Source organism: Peromyscus californicus, unplaced genomic scaffold, assembly GCF_007827085.1.
Source record: "Peromyscus californicus insignis strain IS unplaced genomic scaffold, ASM782708v3 Scaffold_19__1_contigs__length_69161282, whole genome shotgun sequence".
NCBI classification, from domain to species: domain Eukaryota; kingdom Metazoa; phylum Chordata; class Mammalia; order Rodentia; family Cricetidae; genus Peromyscus; species Peromyscus californicus.
The window spans coordinates 52,703,336-52,725,729 of NW_026294491.1; the positions used below are offsets into that span (position 1 = coordinate 52,703,336).

The 22,394-nt window shown below is 44.5% G+C and overlaps 1 protein-coding gene across 5 annotated transcripts; it reads right to left on the bottom strand.

Moving 5' to 3' along the window:
• Positions 1-236: 236 nt before the first annotated feature.
• On the bottom strand, positions 237-21,006 carry LOC128114916 (glutathione S-transferase alpha-3-like). Of its 5 annotated transcripts, none has more exons than XM_052745358.1 (7): positions 20,864-21,006; positions 11,933-12,040; positions 7,669-7,720; positions 7,439-7,571; positions 5,817-5,958; positions 1,612-1,743; positions 237-777 (listed from the first exon to the last, which is right to left on the bottom strand). In XM_052745358.1, the coding sequence occupies exons 2-7, from the start codon at positions 12,029-12,031 to the stop codon at positions 658-660; spliced, it is 678 nt and encodes a 225-aa protein (XP_052601318.1). In that variant the 5' UTR covers positions 12,032-12,040; positions 20,864-21,006; the 3' UTR covers positions 237-657. The 5 variants fall into 5 exon arrangements, with proteins under 5 accessions (XP_052601318.1, XP_052601317.1, XP_052601315.1 ...); XM_052745357.1 differs by lacking the exon at positions 20,864-21,006 and adding an exon at positions 20,514-20,643; XM_052745355.1 differs by lacking the exon at positions 20,864-21,006 and adding an exon at positions 20,133-20,499.
• Between the last annotated feature and the right edge of the window lie 1,388 nt (positions 21,007-22,394).

Genomic DNA, 22,394 nt, shown 5'->3' on the forward strand with positions numbered 1-22,394 from the left:
AAGGTGCAAAGTCTGTGCCATATTGTCAGAGCAGCCTTAGGAATACGATTCTTGGAGAGAACCCGGTTGAATTAGAATCATCTTGTTTTGTCATTTCTCAGCAATCTTCACAAGGCTGAGGCTATTTCCGACTCATTTATCTTTTACCCAGCTCCAGGAGCAACAGATGCTCAACACTGGACATAAGTGTACAAATGCTTGAGCGAATAAGAAAAATATTATTTGAAGGAACAGGATTCTTCAGAGAAAAAATTTGTGTTATTCAGGAAGTTATCAAAACATGTCAGAAAAGAGTACTTTTGCATAGACCAAAGCATCAGATGAAAAAAATTCTGCTTAATTTTTGATAGAGTCTATAACAGCTGATAAATGACAAAGTTCTTGTTGTTGTTTTTTTAAATAGATCTGAGATTAAACATCTTTCTCTGATTATTTAAATTCAAAGGGACATCTTAGGAGGTGATCAGGATTTCAAATCTGTTCAAAACCCAATAGATGATATTACAACTACATTCACAGGGCTCATTTCTAACAAGATCAGGATATAATGGTTGGAAACTTTCATCGGCTCCACAAGAATTAGCACCAGCCCTGGGCACCCCAGTGCTGGAACACTTGGAAGACAGGGAACCTATGCACTATCCTGTCCAGTCTCCTTTAAAAGAAGGTCTTCTTAAGCTCTTCTACAAATTTCTCATCCTCAAAAGGCTTCCTCTGGCTGCCGGGCTGGAGAAACTTCTTCACTGTAGGGAGGTTGCTGACTCTGGTTCTCAGGGCCTGCAACATAAAACCTCAAAGTGAGGCCCAAAGTAGCAGATCTGAGCCCTCTCCTGAACGAAAACCAAATAACTCCCTTCAGCAACATGAGGGGAGAGCCTGGGGCACAGATCATAGAGGCAAAGAGCGGGAAGTAAGGCTGAATAGCCCTTCCTTCTGGTGCACCCCGAAGACTTTAGTCATCCCCACCTCCCTTCTCACCCTTTAACCATATAGAGTTGCCCCCAGTGGAAAGAAAAATGAAAAGAAATGTCGGTCAGATGTCAATACTGAGAAACCCTCACACAGGTGAAATCAAGATACTGAGTAGGAATGATGACAAAATAGAGCAGGAAAACCAGAGTCCAGACTTAATGGACTTATCAGTGAGAGATGGGAAGAGGGGTTTCTATGTTCGAGGATTATGTGCCCACGCTGAGAGAAATACAATGTCTGCTAATGGGGGCTGGATCTGAGAGACAGAAACCAGACAGGAAGAGAGCTGCTAAGATAGACTTGGTGCACAATGATATGGGCATCCGGGATCAGGAGAATCCCAGAGAAATCAGGGTCTGATCCCGCAGTGGAAAGGGAGCTTGGGGAGAGAGCTGAGTGCTGGCATCTTCTCATTGTACGAGGTCAAATTATACTTGTTGAGGTAGTGTCTAGGCCAAATTTCCTGGTCCAACAGGACTCTCTTCACACTCCAGAAACAGGCCAGGAAGACCATTTTCCAGTTGGTGGAGGGGGGCTGAAGATTGGATATGGCTAGATGCCAGCTGCCAGCTGCCCAACAGTATGCAAAGACTTGTGCCAGGAGCGGAGGGCTGACTGTGAGGGACTGAGCGATTTCACCTGAAGCAGGGGAAAGCTGGCCACAATGCTGTCATTCAGCTCCTCCATGTGGTAGAGAAGTTCGACCACGTGAATATCAGCCCTGCTCAGCCGGTTCCCAACAAGGTAGTCTTGCTCATGGCTCTTCAACACCTGCAGAATTTAGGAAATTGACCCATGAACATAAACAGTCAGGTGCAACACCAGTATTTCCCTGACCCATTCAGTCCAATTCTCCTTCTGCAGCCTCCTGGAGGAAGTGTAGAGTCCTGGACCTCTCTCTCGGACCCTGACATGAAGGATGGGGAGACATGAGGTCTGCTATCACCTCCATTAAAGCCAAAAGGATCCCTTCATTTTCATCCCACATGGTACTCACATCACCCGCCTGTTCCTGCATTTTACCCAATGCCTAGGGCTTACCTCCTGCTGCGGTTTCTCCCTGTTCACACCATCCTAAAACTGGCAATGTTTCCCCCCCTCAGCTCTCTCTATACATAACCAAAAGTTTCCCAACTTTCACAGCAGGACCCTTCATTCATGAGTAGGCCATTTTTGTGTCTACAGTTTTCCTCTTGTCTGTTTTCCTCATCTTTTAGATGTCTCTGGGATTGAAAGTCAACTTGAGGGACTGGGGCGACAGCTTAGTTGGTAAAGTGCCTGGTAAGAAAGTGCAAGGACCTGATTTCAGATCCCCAGAATCCACTTTTAAAAATAGGACAAGGGGCTGGACCAATGGCTCAGCAGTTAAGAGTACTGGCTGCACTTCTAGAGGTCCTGGGTTCAATTCCCAGCACCCACTTGGTGGTTCACAACTGTCTATAACATGGGATTGGAGGCTCTCTTCTGGAGTGCAGATATACATGTAGACAAAAAAAAACACCTATATACGTAAAATAAATAAATGATTTTTTTAAAAAGTGGGACATGATGATACAAGCATGTATTTTTTTAAAAATTTTCCAGACAGGGTTTCTCTGTGTAGCCATGGCTACCCTGGAACTCACTCTGTAGACCAGGTTGGACTCAAACTCACAGAGCTCTACCTGCCCCTCCCTCCCCAGTGCTGGGATTAAATGCATACACCATCACTGTAGTGGGTAGCCATTCCAGCTTTGATCTGGAAGTTCCAACCCCCATTAAGACTTTGGCAACTGTCACACCTACAAGGCGGGGCCAAGGGAGGCGCCTGGAGACCCAAAATCTGGATGAGCGAGTGCTCTCTCTGTTCCGGGACCCTGGACGGTGGAGGTGGGCCAAGCAGAGCTCCAGAGAACACCGCTGGACTGTGATACACCTTCCCCAGAACCCGAGACCTACCTATCCCTTAATTTGTAAGTTACACCATTAAATAAATCTCCTTTTAACTACGTGGAGTGGCCTTAATAATTACACCAATATCTGGTGCCCAACGTGGGGCTCAAACCCACGACCCTGAGATTAAGAGTCTCATGCTCTACCGACTGAAGTCTCATGCTCTACCGACTGAGCTAGCCGGGCTCTTAATAGCCTGAAGCTCACTGGCCAGCCAGCCTAGCAGAATGATGAGCTTTAGGTTGCATTTTAAAATAAAGGTGGAGAGTGATTGAGGAAAGATAATTGATATCAGCCTGGGACCTCCACATGCACACACACACACACACACACACCACGTACAAAAACGTCACTCGTGCTCATATGCTCACAATGAAATTAATAAAGACAATTTGAACCACCATCTTGGCAACAATGGCTTTCATTCTTAACACTGTGGCGTAATCGGCAAGCCGGAGTGTGGAGGGTAACTGAGCTTAGGTCTGTAACCAAGAACTTGCTTCATTGGTGGAGAGTGGGATGGAGAGACGGACACATATGATGAAGACAACCCCCCCACGGGATGTCCAATCCCCTACATCCATGGGGAGTATCATGTGGCCTCTAGAACGTCTCTCAGCTTTTCTCAGTGGATGAAAATTAGACGACAACTGGGGAGGACTAATACATGATATTTAAGATGCATGAATAAGAGAAAAAACCAAACACACACGGAACTACCTGTTAAAGATATATGTCAAACATATTGGGAGAGAATAAATACAAAAAGAAGTATGAATGATTGCTTGGTATAAAAACAAAGCACAACATATTTTTTACACTTATTATATCTGTTTGTCTGTGTGAGTGTGTGTGTGTCTGTCTGTCTGTCTGTGTCTGCTGTGTCTGTGTGTCCACCTGCCACAGCACCTGTGTGGAGGTCAGAGGACAACCCAAGGGAATGGGTTTTCTCCCTCTATGACGTTGGTCCCAGGGATCAAACTCAGGTCATCAGGTTTGGGAGCAAGCACCTTTACCCACCAAACCATCTTTTCAGCCCACAACTTGAAACTTAGGGTGTAATTTACACTATGCAATTACATTCAAGGAATACTTTGTTATTGTTTTGAGACAGGGTTTCTCGGTGCAGCTTTGGTGCCTCTCCTGGATCTCACTCTGTAGACCAGGTTAGCCTTGAAACTCACAGAGATCCACCTGGCTCTGCCTCCCGAGTGCTGGGATTAAAGGTGTGTGCCACCACCGCCCGGCATGGAATACTTTTATTTCATAGTATAGATGACTTAAGTGTTAAGAATGGCTGTGGAGATGATCATCACATGACGTGCCTTACACTATCAACACCACAAAGAGCAGGGCAGGAGATCTGATCACAGGCTGGCAGCTGCTTACCTTGGACCCAGCACACAAGCAACAACTTAACATTGGTTGGATGGATGAATGAATGATCTAATGCTCCACAAGTTAAGCAATAATTCATTTATTTATTCACAAGTCTGTATTGTTTGTGCCCAGTTTTTGATTCATGATCTCATTCAGCCTGACTTCAGGTGATTTCCATCTTAAAATGTTTATCTCACATACAGAGAGAAGTCTTAGTAAGGTAAGTACTAGATAAAATATCAGAAAAATATCCCTAAATTCTGGAGATTTTTTAAAAAATAATTTCATTTCTTTATTCTATATGTCAGTGTATAAACTTCCTGTCTCTGAAATATTGCTGTATTCTCCGGATGGGTCTCAGGTCTCCTGGCCCTTGGTGTCAGAGGATCATCTAATGTGTTGCTCTCATCCTATTGATTCTGAGTCAACATCACAGTGCCCTGCAAGATCTATTCCAACCTCTAATGTAGTCAACATCACAGTGCCCTGGAAGATCTATTCCAACCTCTAATGTAGTCAACATCATGGTGCCCTGCATGATCTATTCCAACCTCTAATGTAGTCAATATTACGGTGCTCTCCAAGATCTATTCTAACCTGTAATGTGGCTCAGACCTTCACACAGTCCAGCTCTAATTGTGACCATGAAGTTATACCATAATGAAAATTCTAGTAAAGTCAATTTTTCTGAACCTAGTGATCTCTGACATAACTAGAGCAATGCCTCTACACAATACCTTCAGAATTGGGGTGCTAGACTAATCCTAATAGAAGTCCTTTGAAAAGGAAGGTTAATGCTCTGGCAACACCAGGTGCCATTTTCTTCCTGTCTTTATTGAACTGAATGTCTGTGATCCCCCAAAGTTCATACACTAAGATTCTAACTCATGATATGACACAGTTTTTAGGTGGAACATTTGAGAAATAATCATATGCTCTCATTAATGACAACAGCTCGCTCTCTCTCTCTCTCTCTCTCTCTCTCTCTCTCTCTCTCTCTCTCTCTCTCTCTCTCACCTCTTTCCTTGAGATGGGACCTCATGTAGCCAAAGTAGCTGAGGATGATCTTGAACTTGTTCTTCTGGCCCCCACCTCCCGAGTGCAGGGACTACAGGTGTGCTGGTGTTACAGGTATGCACCACCATATCTGATTTATGTGGTGCTGGAGATGGGATCCATGGCTTTGTCCATCCTAGGCAAGTATTCTACCAACTGAGCTGCAGCCCAGGCTTCCCACTGTTGAGATGATAATGGTACCTCTGAGAGCTCCTGTGAGCCATCTGCCATGTGAAGACGCAGCTAGACGTCAAGCATCCATGAACCAAGAAGCAAGGTCTTATAAGAAAGGAATCTACCGGAGCATTATACTTCTCAGACCCTAGAATTATCAGAAATAAGTATCTTCACATGTGAAGCATAAGCCACTTAGTCCGTGGCATTTTTGTTATAGTAGCCCTAAATAAGAAGATACTCACTAGACTATGATGTCATCTGCATTCAGTGCCCTTGAAGGTGACACAGCCTCTACTTACCTCTTCAAAGGCGGGAAAGTGACACTTCCTTGCTTTCTGTGTGATCTGGGCAAGGCTTGCATCTTTCTCCCCAGGTGGAAGGAATGGATAGCGAATAATCATTTCATTCAAATCGATTGTGCCTTCTGTATACATGTCAATCCTGAAAGATAAAATTCTTCCTCAAATACTGCCTTCCTGTCTTGCATTCATTGATTAAAAACCCAAGAGGATGCAACTTGGATGGTGGCCAAGGGACTACCTTGGCCTTCGGTGGAGCCTCCAACTCATCAGTTAACATTGGTTTCTTAGCTATACAGGGGAGACGACATTTGTGATGTTTTGCTACCCATGTAACTAATACAGGCAGAAAAAGCACCAGCAATCCACCAGAGTCAGTACTGAGAGAATGTGGCATTCACAGCCACAAACCCTACAAAGAGGGGATGCTGTCGGCTGTGATACGTCCTATGCCCCACAGACCCTCAGAGTCCCTGGCACAGCTATTCAGGATCTGCTGGCCCTCCCTAATCCTATTGCATGGCTTAGGCTCCCTACAAAACCTAATGTCAGAAGCTCTCCCAATTATTTTCCATTAAAAACAGATCCACTACACCCTTCTGTCCTATCACCTAATTGTAGCCATGCTGGCATTTCTTGAGTCCCCACCTAAAATAGCACCTCACTAAATACTATTTTTGTTTTTTATGATCACAGGTGTGGAGCACAGGAAAGATTGAATGAAATTTGAAACGAAGTTGATATACTACTTTTTAAAAATACTCCATCTATATGTTCATAACCATAATCGTCACCCAAGCATCTTATTCAGTGCTTTTCCGTATATTCATTGAAGTTGCTAAGGACAACATTCTCCAGTCTCACACTTTTCAACCATCCTGTTAATAATAAGGCCTGTAGCCGGGGCAGCCAAGCCCCAACCCCTCCCACTCTAGACAGATTCTAATCTACTTTCTGTCTCTATGGATTTGAGTCTTCTGGACATTTTAAACAAAAGAAAACACAATGTGTGGCATATTGCATCCCTTCTCTCTTATGTAACAGAATACCAAGGCTGTCCCATGAGTCTGTCCATCCCTCTGTGCAGATACAATTCATTGTGTTTCCTCATCCATTCAACTGTTGGACATTTTTCACTTTTTAAATATTATGAACAATGTAGCTATGAACACTTTGAAATAAGCATAATCAAAGATGCATGCTCATTTCTCCTGGATATATTTCTCATGGAATTACTGGGTCATTAGTAACTCCATGTCTAACCTTTGCAGAAACTGCTAAGAGCCTTGCCTCTAAAGACTCAGCAAGTGGAAACAGGACTCTACCATCCTGACTTCATAGTTCCTTAGAGTTTTCAAAGTCCCGACCCCATGCTAAATCCAAGAGCTCGATCCTACTGTATAATCACAGAGCTCTATACCCATGAACTCTGCCCTGCTCTACATCAAAGTTCTCTAAGGGCAGCCTACTATCCCCTCTCCACAAGCGTCTCTTTCCTCGATATCAGTGCAAATGCCCAGCCTGTGGTTGTGATCTCCCTCCCACAGCTATGCTCACTCAAAAGGGGACTTAAATCCTTCTTCTCATGTTATCTGTTCATAAGTACAGGAAACTCATCATACAGGGCTCTCTCCTTCATGTCCTTCCCATAGAGGTTGTATTTGGAGGCGATGTAGTTGAGAATGGCTCTGGTCTGCACCAGCTTCATTCCATCAATCTCCACCATGGGCACTTGCCGGAACATCAAACTACCATCTATTGGATGAAGCAAAGAAAAGAAGAACAAGTTTTCTATGGCTCAGATATGTTCAAAATGGTATGTGTGTTAACTAAGACAGACATTAATTCTTACCATTTTTTAACCTTTTCAAGTCTTTTTGTGTTTTAATGTATTTTTCTTCAAACTGTAAAGCAAAAAATAGTACATAAGTTCTTGTTAAGCATCCCGCTGTGTTTGAGCTTCTCACATGATAGCACCTGCCCACAGAGTGGAGGGAAACATTCTTTAGTAGGAACACTGATAAGCTGGTCTTAGCCATGCAGAAATTGATTGCAGAGATAAAGAACAAAGGCAGAGGAACTACACACACATGCTCATTCTTACAGTTCACCCCCACCATGACCACACCTATGTCCATGATGAGGTCATGGCTTTGGGGGAATGGTATTGGAGGGAAGAGACTGAGAATTTCTCCTAATCACATCACAGGAAAGTCTGTGTTTCTGAGAGAGATGAGAACAGACCTTTTTGTGTTTCTACACGGGATGTGCCAAGGACATAAACATCTAACTTTGTGCCAGTAAGAGGCCGCTGCTGGAATTGATAGTACTTCATTCCCAAGAGGCTATTTGGTGAGTAAAATGGTCTTAGTTCATACATAACTTTTACCTTTTAACAATTGTTATACAACGGTCTGCCCTGGAAAAGATGGGGTGCACTAAGATAGAATTCTACATTTAAGGAAAGAATCAAAGAATTATCACATTATTTTTCCCTAAAAACAAAGCCACCTTTGATTTCTGATGACTGTAGAGGGTGAAATGGTACCTTTGTAAAGTGGCATTGATTAGACACAGTAATAAACTTTGTGACTTAGTAACCTGACGTTTAAGTTAGTATAAGGACTAAGTCACTATACGTGTAATTAACTTTGGAAAGTTCCAGGTTTCCGCTAAGTGCTAGATAGATGTAAGTCAGCGTTTGGATTTATCAGGTGCTGTTACTTCATTATATAGTCCTATATTTTTTCTTTAAATAGCTCTAATACTGGTGAAGACACAGCTTGGTCTTGATCTGCAATCAGTCATTTAAACCTCGTCCTGAGGCAAAGGCACTTGGGTTGGAGTGGCAGCCAGTAGCAGAGATGTCTCTGTCTGGTCACATGTAAGGAAACATCAAGATAAAAACCAGTTCTTATTTAACATACATTATTCAGTGGGCAGACTCTCTCTCCATCCAAAAGACCATCAGGACAGTCATGAAGATCTTTGGGTTTCAATGCTGGTGTGTTCTGGTTTCAAATGAGACTGCCTCATACATACTATGTGATCTGGGAAGTCCCTCAGCACCAACAAGCCTTTGGTTATTCTTTAAAATGGGGACAAAGCACTTCCTTAAGCAGACTGATGTAGTGTTGCAAAAACACATCACAGTGGGCCAGGCAGGTCCACATAAGCCAAGTAATAAGTAATATTAGTGTTGACAGTGGCTGCTGTGTTTTTATGGAGTTCCTCATAAAGGACAGTCAGAGTTTTGGGGTTCCTAGCATGCTGTGAAGAACAGCATCTTGTGGTTCTACACATTCATACAGGTCACAATACAGAGATACTAAGAGGATGTGTGCAGTCAGTTTACAAAAGGTTCCTTCAAGTAAAACATAAGGGACATGCTGGTCATTGCTGAGGGGTGGTGGAGTGGGATGCAGTTGGCTAGTATGGTGTTGATGTGGGGGAGGGCTGATGGTGAATGATGGGACTGTAATGATCACTACTGGGGCACAGAGAGCCCAGAAGACCTAAGTAAATGTCTTCAGACAGTCTTGGACACCATCTTCTTCGGTCACCCTGGGATGGAAAATGGGAAACCATAGGCTGTAGCAGGACAGGCCCATAGGGTCAAGGAAATTGGCTCAGACCAGTTGCCAAGGCATGCACATAATATACTTCCTTATGAACCAACCTGGAGTCTGCCTGAGGGCCTAGCAACAGGTTCTCTCAGAGTTCCTGATTGATGTCAGAGTTCCTGATCGTGCCCAGCCAATGAGGGACGACCACATAATGCTACCAGATTGTGACACAGACTGGGTGCTGGGAGGAGGGTATATAAGGCCTTCCCCATTATTAAATAAAGGAGTCTGCTGTTTGCCTTCAACTGACTCCCGGTGTCTGAGCCATGGATACAGCACCTTCTCACCCCCTCCCCCGAGGGATCCAGCAACAATAGGCTAGTCCCACGGACTATATTTTTTTGAACTTATGCTGTCCATAAGAACATATTCCTGCACCGTATATACCTGGCGTCTAGACTGTGTTGAAGCCAGATTACTCATTTATAGAAGTACAACACCTAGACTGGCACTACAGCTTATGTTTATCACATGCTTATTTCTTCATGAAATCGAGAAAGGATCAGGCCAAAGTCCTTGCATTCATGAAGCAACAGAGAGAGAATACCAAGGCTTGGGTAAACTCATTGCTATGAGGATGAAGGAAGGCACTAGAAGCTTTCCTAAAAGGATGTGACCTCACTCCCTAACTTTCCTCTTTTGCTCTCCTATGAGGGACAAGACCTTCTAAGAATATAAATAACTTTCCAATCACGAGATCCTCACAATTGCTGGGGCCTTCTGGTCTGAATCAAGAGCTGCTTGTTTGTTTGTTTGTTTTTCCCCCAAGACACTCTAGGGCGCAGCACCATAGTCCAAAGAATCTTACCAGGTTCCAGCTCAGGCAGTAGGAATCCTGTCAAACACTTGACCCTGTCCTCCTAGATATAGAAGCTACCATACCACAGGGACCCACCCAGTGGTATGCCCCAGTACCAAACACAGAACTGGCACATAATAGATGCTGCAACAAGTAATTGCTGAGCAAATACGCCCTGTGGCTAACAGGTGGTTACTGCCATTATCTACCCACCTCTCATTTATTTGTGTTATGTATTTCCACTGTAATTGTTTCTTTTCTGATAGTATACATCTTCATTATTTTATGATGGAAATTTATAAAATGTATAAATATGCAGAAAAGCGTATTGCTGTTCTTTGTACTCCACATCTACCTTCAACAGTCATCTTGAGCCAACAGGCTTTCCTCTACATACCCCACCCTCTTCCCTTCTTCTGTAATAACCTGAAGGAATCCCAGCAACTATGCACAGCCATGGCTGCCATTACAGTGTTCCGTCCAACATGACTGTCTATTCAAGGTTGCTCCAGCAGGCTACAGTACAACTGAAGCATTCCTGTTGTTTAGTGGATACACAGCTGAAGAAGAGTAAGAGAAGAGAGGAACTGCAGAAGTGAATAATCCCCTGGAAGACTCCCAGTGAAGAGAGTAGTGGAGCATTTTAAGGTCTTAAGGGTTCCTCTTCTTTTCAGTCATACACAGGCCTTTACCACATGGGCCTTTCAAGGACATTTCTGATCCGATCTATAGCCAATAGAAATGTCCTAGGAGGGACATCCACTTACTCCTCATTCACTGACTCACTCAGACCAGTGTCTAGTCTGCTAAGTGGCTTATGTAAATGTCCACCTTTTGTGTCTTTTAAATCTTAACTTGACCGTGCCTTTTCTATGCTTAGGTTTGCTTACATACACAAGTGTTTATCATTGTATTATAATTGCCTACAGTGTCCAGTATATGGCATGCTGTGTGAGTTTGTGATCTTAGGAACATAAGCTACACTATATAGCATAGGTCAGTAGTAGGCCACAACCTCACATTGTATCTAAGAATATTCCACGACGGTGAATGAGTGGCCGTGAGACTCACTGGGTGAAGGTGTCTGCTGCTAAGACTGACGAGTTCTAGCCCCAGAACCTACACTTCCACAAGATGTCATCTGACCTACACACACACACACACACACACACACACAGCATGCCATATGCATACTCACACACATACACAAATAATAACAATGTATAAAACTGCATACATTTGTGAGTGATATATTTTTTAGAATGTACCACCATGATTAATAAATACATGGACATATTTCATACTTCAATAATTTGTTTCTCTAAAGCATAGGAATTATGTGAAAAATAATTCTAACACACGATGACAACAAAAAAGTAATTGAGTGTCATCACTCAGTACCCACATCTCTAATTGTTACTTAAATGACATAGATTCTTTTTCAGTTTGTTTAAACAAAAACAAGGTCTGTAAAAGCGATGTTTCTTATGTTTATTTTGAAATTATACTCCTTTGTAAGAAAGATTTAATGATCTCTTAGGTCAAGCCTATGAATGTCTTAAGAATTGGAATTTTTATTCACACTTCAACTCTCAATAAACCATTCAGTGAGAAACATCTGGCTTCTGTGAGGAAAGTGTTTCACTCAGTCACCTCAGGTCCGACTTAAGATGGCTCCTCTTAGAACCTACCTCTACTCCAGCTGCAGCCAAGAGCCAGCGCACAGACTCCATTCTGCCCCGTGAATTGAAGTAGTGAAGGATGGGCTTGCTTGCCGTGACGACTGTCATTTTGTTTCTCTAAACACGAACGAATAAAAGAGACCGTGTGAAAATGCATTTTCGGATAGACATTCGAACAGCACCAACTAACAGAAGTGTCTTCCTCCCCTACGACAGTTCAGGGGGTTCCTGGATTTCGTCCAGATTGTCCTCCAGCAGCAGCACCTGTGGACTGAGACGGGCCACTCTCAGGTCGGCATTGGTTAAAACATTTCTGCTCTGACAAGCTCCTACCACCTTCGTTAGACTCTGTGTCCTACCTCTATTACTTCAGTTTCATTGTATAATCAAGCCAAAAAGGATGCTGTTGACTTCATGTTACAAAAGGTACCCAACAGCTCTTTATTATCAGATAAACAATGGGCATGCTCTCAAATCTGTCTTTATTTCACTCTAAAAACATCACCTAAGAGGACTCCTTTTAGTATATTTACTTTATAGATGGAGATATTGGGGTTTCTGGGGAGATCTGCTCACATGAAAGGCAGTTCTGGGGTTTCACAGTCACTTCTATTGAAAGCCAGTTACTTTCATGGACAGTGGTGTTCACAATACGGTGGCAAGCCCAAAAGAAACAAAACAGAGCAGGGGATAGTGGAGTGCAGAAAAATAATACTCGGTGAGTCCTCAGCTTCACTCATATGTATCCTGCATGCATGGGCATACAGGCACGTGCTCAGTCATTATAAAAGATAATATACATATTGAGTGAGCCCAGTCAGAGCAGTTTGATAGCCCTTGCTCTGTCTCAAACCGCTTGGGAGACAGGAGGTAGCAACGAATCAGAACACGAAAATCAGCAGCTCCTAGCATGGACACAACCAGTCGTATCAGGATAATATGGGTAAAAGGCTCGTTGAAAGCAGAAGCACAAGAGCTGAGACCTGGGGGAAATGGCTCTACTCTCCTCTTCAGTCTGAAGCTCTTTTAGAAAACATTTAGATTTACCTGCTCTAGATCTAAATATACACATGTATATATACATACATATATATATACATATATATATGTATATATATATATATGATTTCAAAACACAAACACACAGAGGGACTACTTGGGAGAAGGAAAGAGGCCAGTTGGGAGGGGCAGATTAGTGTAGTGAGAGGGGAATATAAGTACAAGGGTGTGTATATATATATATATATATATATATATATAAAAAGAAAAATTATTCTTACAGGTTGTTCATTTTTTAGATAAAAGCAACAATATACTGGCTTTCTAAGAAAACGTGTGACTTGAATTACAGAAATCCAATTTAAAAACAATTATGTTAAAATGCACAACTAAAAAACTATAACATATAAAACACTTAAAAACACACAACTCACTTGTCTTATCGTTGTAGATCATCGTGTATATTGTACATTCTTATCGGGTGGTGGGGGTGGTACAGATAATTGTTAGGGATGGAGAGCCAAGAGATCCAGCCCTCACAATACTGCCCAGGGATCCCCGATCATGTTACAGAGGGAAAGGAAGTTTTATCTTATGAAATATTTTACCAAATGCTCCTTACTGTTTCTGAAAAGGAGGTTGTCAAAGGCCAGGGCAAAACTAGGGTAAAGGTTCCTATAAAGTTTTGCTGGGTAAACAGAAAACGAGACCAAGAAAGATGAATTATTTGTTGTGGGTGGAATATACAATCCTCCTTCATAGTACCAAGGAGTAATTCTCCCTCTGCGACCACCATGGCACTAGCCCTGATACTCCCCTTACAGAGAACCAACCTGTCCATGCTCTCACACTGAATGCCATGGCAGGGCTTCTCTACTCCACTCAGGAGCCCTCTTGAGCTCTGTGCTGCCCTCTGAGGCCCTCTGCCATGTTTTCCCAGTCAGATTCCTCCAGCCAACTGATGTAAATGGAGGGTGGAAGAAGAGCAGCTACTTCATGAGTGCCTTTTTGTGAACAGCATTTCAACCACATGACGGGAGAAGAAATCAAGAAGACGACCACACTGTGGCACTTTGACAACCCAAAACCGATGAATGAACTGAAGAATACAATAACTATATTTGTCTAATTAAGAAAATGGAGTTGGGGGAGCTGGAGAGTTGGCTCAGAGTTTAAAAATCTGTTAAATCCGAGTTTGGTTCCCAGCACACTTGTCAGATGGATCACAACCGCCTGTAACTTCACTTCCAGGAGATCTGATGCCCCCTTCTGTCTCCTGAATCACAAATGAATATGTTCCCACATAGACATAAATAATTAGACAGAAATCTTTTTATAGAGAAAATGGATTGGGGGGGCAACCATAGCTCAGGGTTAGGGCCCTTGCCTAGCATTTATGAGGCCCTAGCACCACAAAAAAGGAGAGGGGAGTCTTGTCCTGAAAGAAATATAATCAATAAGTCTAGAAAATTAAGAAAACTGTCTCTGAGTTGTCCAAAAACAATGGGTCAAGAGTGTCATAACTTAACAGTTGGAAGAGAGATATAGATAGGCTGAAACTCTTCCATTTGCGGGTATATAAACTCAATAGACTGTCTAATATCTTTTAAGGGCTGTTGAGAAGTTACAATGAACTAAGGTATGCATAGTATTGATAAACTGTATTAAAAGGCTAGTCACAGCTCCCTAGTCCTGGGGAGATGGGTGCATGCATGAACACCCTGCTAGCCCAGGTGAGGCTGAACATAGGCACCCACCTCTCCCTGGGGCATGGTGAAGGTGTTCAGCCCTGTCAAGGGTTGTTAAATATTAAGTACTAATTAGGTGTCAATAAAAATATCAGTTCCACATTCAACTTTCTTAAGTCTTTCTTATAAACAAAAATTTCAATGCTTTTGATGAATTATTAAAACTCATAAAGCAGGCTCTCCTTATCTTCTGTCTGGGCAGCCTTGAGCAGGGAACTGTCAGTCAAGCAGTCCCATCACTGGTAACAGGCTGGATGGCTCTCAGAAGCCCAGATGTTTGGGAAACTTTTTTTTTTTTTTTTTTTTTTTTTTTTTTTTTTTTTTTTTTTTTTTTGGTTTTTCGAGACAGGGTTTCTCTGTGTGGCTTTGTGCCTTTCCTGGAACTCACTTGGTAGCCCAGGCTGGCCTCGAACTCACAGAGATCCGCCTGGCTCTGCCTCTCGAGTGCTGGGATTAAAGGCGTGCACCACCACGGCCCGGCTGGGAAACTTTATGATAACTCTAAAACCCTTCAGCAGCTGGAAAGGAAGACACGTCCCAGCTATGACCACTCCAGATAGCCTGCACGTGCCTAGAAAAGTGGCACACTAAGCAAAGCTTGGTGAATTCCAGATGACCTTGCATAGGCTGCAGTCATTTTCACTAAGGCCAGAGGCGGGGCAGGGTACTCCCAATAAGGTCTGAGATGAATGCCAACAGTCCTTCATTGTGTGAAGACTATTGGGACGGGTGCTAACACACTTGCCATACCTCCTTCTCTGCCTTCTCTTCAGATGCCAAGCAGCTGGCCAGCCACTCCTCAGTCTACGCCACAGCCGCTCCGTTGCCTCTACTTCACTGTTGCTGTGGTAGCTAGGCTGCTGGTTTGTGACCAATTCAGCCATGCTACAAAGACGGAAGAACACTCAAGAGGCGCCTTTGACTGACCCCAATACTTTAAAACAAGGTGGGGCAGCACGTGAGAACATCTCACTGATAAATCACCAAGCAAAGCGAGCTATCAATCCAGTTATGGATCCAGAAGGATGTCCGCATAGTAAGGCAAACCTCGCATGCAAATGAAGGTTTGTATTTGCACCAATCATAGCGCTCTGCCACTTACCCCACCCACAGCAGTCCCTCTGCTAGGCCACAAGGGGGAGGTGTTTCCTCTCCTGGCCTAGGTGGAAAAGGTTACTGCAATTCTTGTGTAGTTTCCTCAAGGCATCTTCAGAGAGTTCAAAATGAGTGTTGGCCAAAAAAAAGACTTTAGTAGGCAAACTGTTTGCCTGACAGTTCTTTTGTTTAAGGCAGCCAGGGCAGTGAGAGACATCGAAGTCTTTGCTTATTCCAGGAACATACACATGAGGTATGCTTACAGTAAGAACCTGAAGGCGTTATTGTTAGCATTTATTACTGATTTGTTTTTGTTTTTGTTTTTCGAGACAGGGTTTCTCTGTGTAGCTTTGCGCCTTTCCTGGAACTCGCTTTGGAGACCAGGCTGGCCTCGAACTCAGAGATCCGCCTGCCTCTGCCTCCCGAGTGCTGGGATTAAAGGCGTGCGCCACCACCGCCCGGCCTATTACTGATTTTTAACAGCACTTAAATGATGCTGAACACCCGCCTCGTGCCCCAGGGAGAGACAAGTGTCCCACAGCTTTCTCCAGACTATGGGGACTTAACTTACCAAAGATGAAGGCTCAGCCCCTATGAACTCAAAATCTATGGTAGAAACTGATATTAAATAAGTAACGTCAGAATAACTCAAGGGAAGTCTAAGTTGAGAAAATACAGTATCAGCTGAAGGTAAAACAGACTAATGGGAGCCAACAACATCCATAGAGGTGCCTAGGCAGGGAAGGTCCTGTGAGCCGGGCAGAAAAGGGAAAGCATGCAAATAGTTGCTACACAGATCGGATAAAAAGTCTGGACACTTGTGTTCCTGTATATTTCAGAGAAACAACCCTTTGGTGTAAGTATGGCCCATGTGGTGTTTGAGGCATACTTACATTGATCATTACTATTTGTTTTCTGACGTTCTTATTTGACTTGAACTTCCGCATCCTGCCGGGCAATGCAGCCAGAAAGTATTCCAGCTCGCCAACAGTTGCCTTTTACAAACATTGCCTTCGAGCTGAGCGCAAACTAGAGGCTTAGCATTTGCCGAAGTCTGTATTGCCTTCACGAAAACCACGCGGTTCAGGTTCTTGAAAAAGCCCACCACACAGACAAAGCAAAATCTAACTGAACTCTTCCTGGCTTCAACTGAAACTTCGAGAGGGAGCAGTCAGCCCGCTGTTTTGTAACAGCAGCGGCGGCGGCGGGATGGTGGTGGCTGCCTCCCTTAGCGGCAATCAAGAGAAGTCATGACAATACAAGACAGGCTTAAGTTCAAGGGAACAGCCAGGGCGACAAGAAATGGGATGGTAGGAATACAGAAGGCCAAAAATAAAGTTGTAGGGAGGACAAAAAGGTGAGCTTGAAGAACTAAGGATGCAGCTCAGCTGACAGAATGCTTATCTCGCACACACGTGGCCCCGTGCTCAAGCTCCAACACTACATAAAACTGGGCATGCTATTGCATGCCTTGTAATCCCAGCACTCGAGAAGCAGAAGCAGCAGGATCACAAGTTCAAGGCTACCCTCGGCTAGCTCAAGGTCGAGGCCAGCATGGGCCACATGAGAGCCTGTCTCAAAAACAGAGCCGGGTGGGGGATGGGACAGGGGTTGAGGTGGGGGCTCCAGAATGCAGAAGCTGAAGGCGGATGGAAGCCTGCAAGAGCTATGAGAGCCATGGAATAAAAACTACACTAGAATCCAAACACTAGTCCAGTTTTCAACCGCAAGGGTCTATCCCGAGTTCCTAGAGCTATACAAGAGTCGTACCACTAGAGGGCGCCGCCTGCCGTCGGTCCCACCTGCCTGCTGTCTCTTACTACAATCAACACAAAAGACACAAAAGCTGCCAAAGGTCGGTCCTGGCAAGTCTTCGAACCTGCACAGGATTTCATAACAGGGCAAGGCTAAAGGAATCCAGTCAACTGAGTGCTAACAGTTTGGGAGATAGCCTGACCATAGAAGCAACACGAAAAAGTTAACTTTAGGAGGCTGGAGAAATGGGTCAGCTGTTAAGAGCACCAGGAACCAGCAGCCACATGGTGGTTCAAAGCCACTTGTAACTCCAGTTCCGGGGGATCTGGTAACCTCTTCTGGCCTCTGTAGGCACCAGGTGATACAGGTAAAACATCCATACATAGAAAATGAAAAAAAAAAAAGTTAACTTAAAAAAAATATTCATCACTGTGCCAACTTTCTTCTTCCACACATGGAGTTTAAGATAAAATGGTTCCTCTTTTCCCCAAAACAGGTTCACATTGAATTCCCTGGATCCTGTGAATATAACTCTACTTGGGAAAAGGTTCCTGTAAGATACACTTAAGGACTTTCTGGTAAGAAGATTCCTAATTATCCAGACAAACCTTAGCATAACGGTAAGTGCCTGAAGGAGAGGACAGACAGACACAAGGTGAAGTGGTAGAACAGACTGGAAGGATGTGGCCACATCCCGTGTGTTGAGTGACTTTTCCAGGGACACCACTCACAGGGAGCCAAGTAGAGTGTGCGGTGACTTCCAGCAGCGTGGGCGAGGAGTGACTTAGAGAATGAGGTAGGAGGGATTTTCTCCTAGAGCTTCCAAAGCCTGAGGACCCACTGACACCTTCCCTGTGGACTGCCGACCTTCACAGGTATAATAGAATCCATTTTCCCAGAGTCACCAAATGTCTATAAATCTACAACAGGAGCCAAACAAACTCATATGCACACGTTGTTACATATCCCTCCTGTTATTCCAGGACTGCCTTAAAACAGTGCCAGATACCACGGCACCTTATTTATGTTATCACAATTAATCTACATAATTATACAACTCTCTTACAATTTAAAATCCCATTATTTTGCCTCCTACTTAGCTCTCTAATTTCTTCAATTATACCATAAAGGTCCCTTCTTAGTTTAGTTTAGTATTTGAACCAGAGCAAGGTCCACAGAATGCACCTGAGTGATAGGAAGGAATGTATTTTATAGCAATGGATGAATGAACAGAGACAAGGTCACACACAGGTTTTGGGAATGCGAGAGAAATTCCCAGAGCGCAGACCCATCCCTTAGGGTTTTGCTGTATGCATGCCCTTGCTCACAATGCATCATCTATTTGTGCTCCACCACAGCTCATGGACTCATGGAGTGTGGACACAACACAGTGGCCTTCTGGTGCTTACATTTCCTGGGGTGGGGGGGTGCGGGGGAGGGCAAAAAAGCTTGACCACACAGCTGCCATGACAGACTTGGAGGCTCGGACACAGCTTCTGGCAGGCAACACCTGGACCCAGGAAAAGCCATGAGCTGTCCCCACTTGGTGGGGCCTGCATCTAAGAGGAAATACCTGACATTCCAAACATTCCCTATACCCCTAGACAAATGTCAGCCAAGCAGGGTCCTGAACCCTGGAAATCCCCTCACCCCAACCTCTGCTATGATTAAAAAACAAAACAAAACAAAAAAACCCACCCTGCTCTGGGCTCTCTGTTCTCATCGCTGCATGGGACAGACAGAGAGACCAAGCTCCGGGCTTGAAATTAAAGGCTCTTTGCTTTTACATGCGGGATTCAGTCTCCCTGGTGGTCATTTGGGGGTCCCCAAGATCTGGATAACACTAGGGCTCTGTGCACAATCATAGGGCAGCCCAATACTGTCTGAGAGGCAGGAAGGGGGGGGGGTGTTAAACATGGCCAGGTGAGAAAGATTTGCCAAGCAGCGTCAGTGGGAGCAAAATGGCCTCACGACACTCGACACTCAAGGGGTAGACTGTGCTGGTGGGCGGAAATGGGTAGGGGTGCAAGGAAGCATCCTGTAGGCAACAGGGAACGGGATTTAAAGATTTAAAGGATTTTTTAAAAAGGAAGCATATTCAGCCGGGCGTTGGTGGCGCACACCTTTAATCCCAGCACTCGGAGGCAGAGGCAGGTGGATCTCTGTGAGTTCGAGGCCAGCCTGGTCTACAAAGCGAGTTTCAGGAAAGGTGCAAAGCTACACAGAGAAATCCTGTCTCGAAAAAAAAAAAAAAAAAAAGGGAAGCATATTCAGATTGATTTTTGAAAAACTACTCTGGTTGCAAATGGACAAGAGACTAGAGCAAGGGACGCCCCCCCACACACACACACACACCCCGCCTGTCTGCTCCCTCTCTCTTCCCAGTTTGCTAACACAAGAATTCCTGTAAGAGGCCTTATTTTATTCTACCCCCTGGTGATAGTAGAGGCCACCCCCGATCTCTGTGTCCAGGCCTAAGACAGGCCAGGGAGAAGTTTCGACATCTGGCTTCAAACAGATACAGCCACTTACGAGCTGTGAAAACTAGGCATATTCTTTAACCGCTCTAACTTTGTGTGTGCATTTCTACATGCCAAGGCTTTAACCACTACGTTCCCTTGAGGTCCCTGGACTTGAAAGACATTTCCCAGTGACGTCTGTATGATTCTGAGAAGATCAGAATTCATGAGCTCACCCTGCAACCTTCACCAAAACCCCAGCTCCAGGAAGATGGAAGGGGGGTGGCTGGGAGATTTGGGTCTGCGAGAAGTTAGAAATTCAAAACTGTCCGCAGGTGGCATGGGCGGGAACTGTCTTGGCACCATGGTTTACAGTCGCGGAGGGACAGCGAAGGCCTCTTTATTTCTGCACCTTAGCAAGAAAATACAGGGCAGGGAGATCTGCATATACATCATCCGCTGTCCTGGACATGAACTGAGGCTAAAGGGAAAAAAGAAACGGCGGTGGCAGAGAGCGACACGCAAGCGCAGTACCTCTTTCAGGAAGCAATCTCAGCGCAGCCGCATTCCCACGGTGCGGCCCACTTTACCCTGCAGGCAGGGTCGGCCCCGCAGCGCGCATGTGCGGATCTCTAGGTTCAGCCCCGCCCAGCAGCGTGAGTGCAGCTCCGCCACCTAGAGAGTTCGTGCAAGCCACCAGCTCCTAAATCCAGGCTGAATACTGCTGCCTTCTGCCGGACTGGCTAACACTTGCAGCAGGTGCATTATCTGATGCATCATCGGCTAGATCCCAGAAGGAAGAAAGACTTTTAGCACGAAAGAAGTTTTTCTTTGAGAGAACCCACCCCGGTGGAACCTCTCCCGATGCCAAACAACGTACTCACTGTCTATAAATTGTTCCTATTTTTAGTAGAGGGAGCCGAAGTTCCAAAATGTGAAGTAGGATGTCCGCTCAGAGCCCAAGTTGATCTGGTTTAAAGCCCGACTTCCCTTACAGCTTACTGTCTAGGATCAGGCAGATGTAGGCGTGACATCAAGATCCTGCCTTTACACTGTGAGACCAGAGCTGCCAGCCTTAGACATCTGGGAGGAATGGCACAGAATGCCAGAGTTGGAAAGCATTTTGAATCTTGCGAGTCCAGGGAAATCAGTTCCCAGAAAAGAACCGTAAGTTGGCATGAAGTCGTGCCTCTTGTTAAATTCTCACGCCATTCCAGTTTTGCCCTCTAGACTGCAAATAGTAATCAGGACGAACCCTCTGCTCTCTGTTATAGAGCAGCAGCCCAGGTATTGAGGAAAGCTCCAGGATGCTGTGGTGTAGGGAATAACAGAATTCCCCAGAATACACAAACTAATCTAACATCATATACATTAAATCTTGTAACATTCATTTGCTGAAACTATTCCTTCCACAGTGAAGGTATTTGGGGGAAGTAATGCCAATGTATCTTGAGAACTGGAAAGTCTAATCTGGTCCTAGGGGGTTAACGAACCCCTGGAAGAGTCACAGGAGCACCGGCAGCGCGTCACAGGGATTGGAGGCAGTAGCGTCCCGATGCTTGCCTCTGAGTTCTCCTGGCTTCCTTCCCACCCTGCCATGTCCACCCTCACCCCAGCCTTCTCTCTCCCCTCAGACTCACAGAACACTTTCCCTACCCAACAGAAAATGAGAACCTTCTTAGAATTCCTCATTGTTTCAACAACATGATCTGAATAAATGCCTTCCCCTCTGGGAAAGTAATTTTCCTTCTAAGAGAATGTGTCTCAGAGTAGCTGCTCCAAGATCACTTTCACCTTGCCACCACAAACTTACAAGCTGCAAATAGGCGCATGATGCTTCTACTGGACGCACACTGTTTAAATCATTTTTTAAAAAAAACTCTGAGCTGGGCAGTGGTGGTGCATGCCTTTAATCCCAACACTCAGGAGGCAGAGGCAGGTGGATCTCTTGAGTTTGAGGCCAGCCTGGTCTACAAAGTGAGTTCCAGGACAGCCAAGGCTACACAGAGAAACCCTGTCTCAAACAACAACAAAAATCTCTGTACACTATGGGAATTGCACACTTGGAAACATAAGGAGAGGAGGATCTTTCTCAGGCTGAACTTCCAACTGCCATAGCAGCAACTGTATTCCACAATCTAATAAGCAGGCACACGATAGGGCATTTCATGTCCACCAAGCTGACACTGCAGAAAATAGTCACAGGGATGCTACACACATAAGAGGAAGAAGGTTTCAATCAAAAGAGCACAGGACAGGATGAATTGTGTGAGAAGAATAAGTCGGTAAGGGGAACCATTGTGAAATCGGTTGTGTCCCACACAGTAAACCAGGAAAGCCATAACACGAATAGAGAAGAAAAAGAGGAAAGAATAATCCAGCCAATAAAATTATAGCTCTCAATAACCTTAAATG

Excerpts from the sequence above, each read along its gene's own strand:
- LOC128114916 (XM_052745355.1), bottom strand. The coding sequence starts at position 20,207 with ATGAATTCTGATCTTCTCAGAATCATACAGACGTCACTGGGAAATGTC. Across the intron at positions 12,041-20,132 it reads TCCAGGGACCTCAAGGGAAC|AGAAACAAAATGACAGTCGT; the intron begins GTAGTGGTTAAA and ends GTTCGTGTTTAG. Across the intron at positions 1,744-5,816 it reads ACTTTCCCGCCTTTGAAGAG|GTGTTGAAGAGCCATGAGCA; the intron begins GTAAGTAGAGGC and ends TAAATTCTGCAG.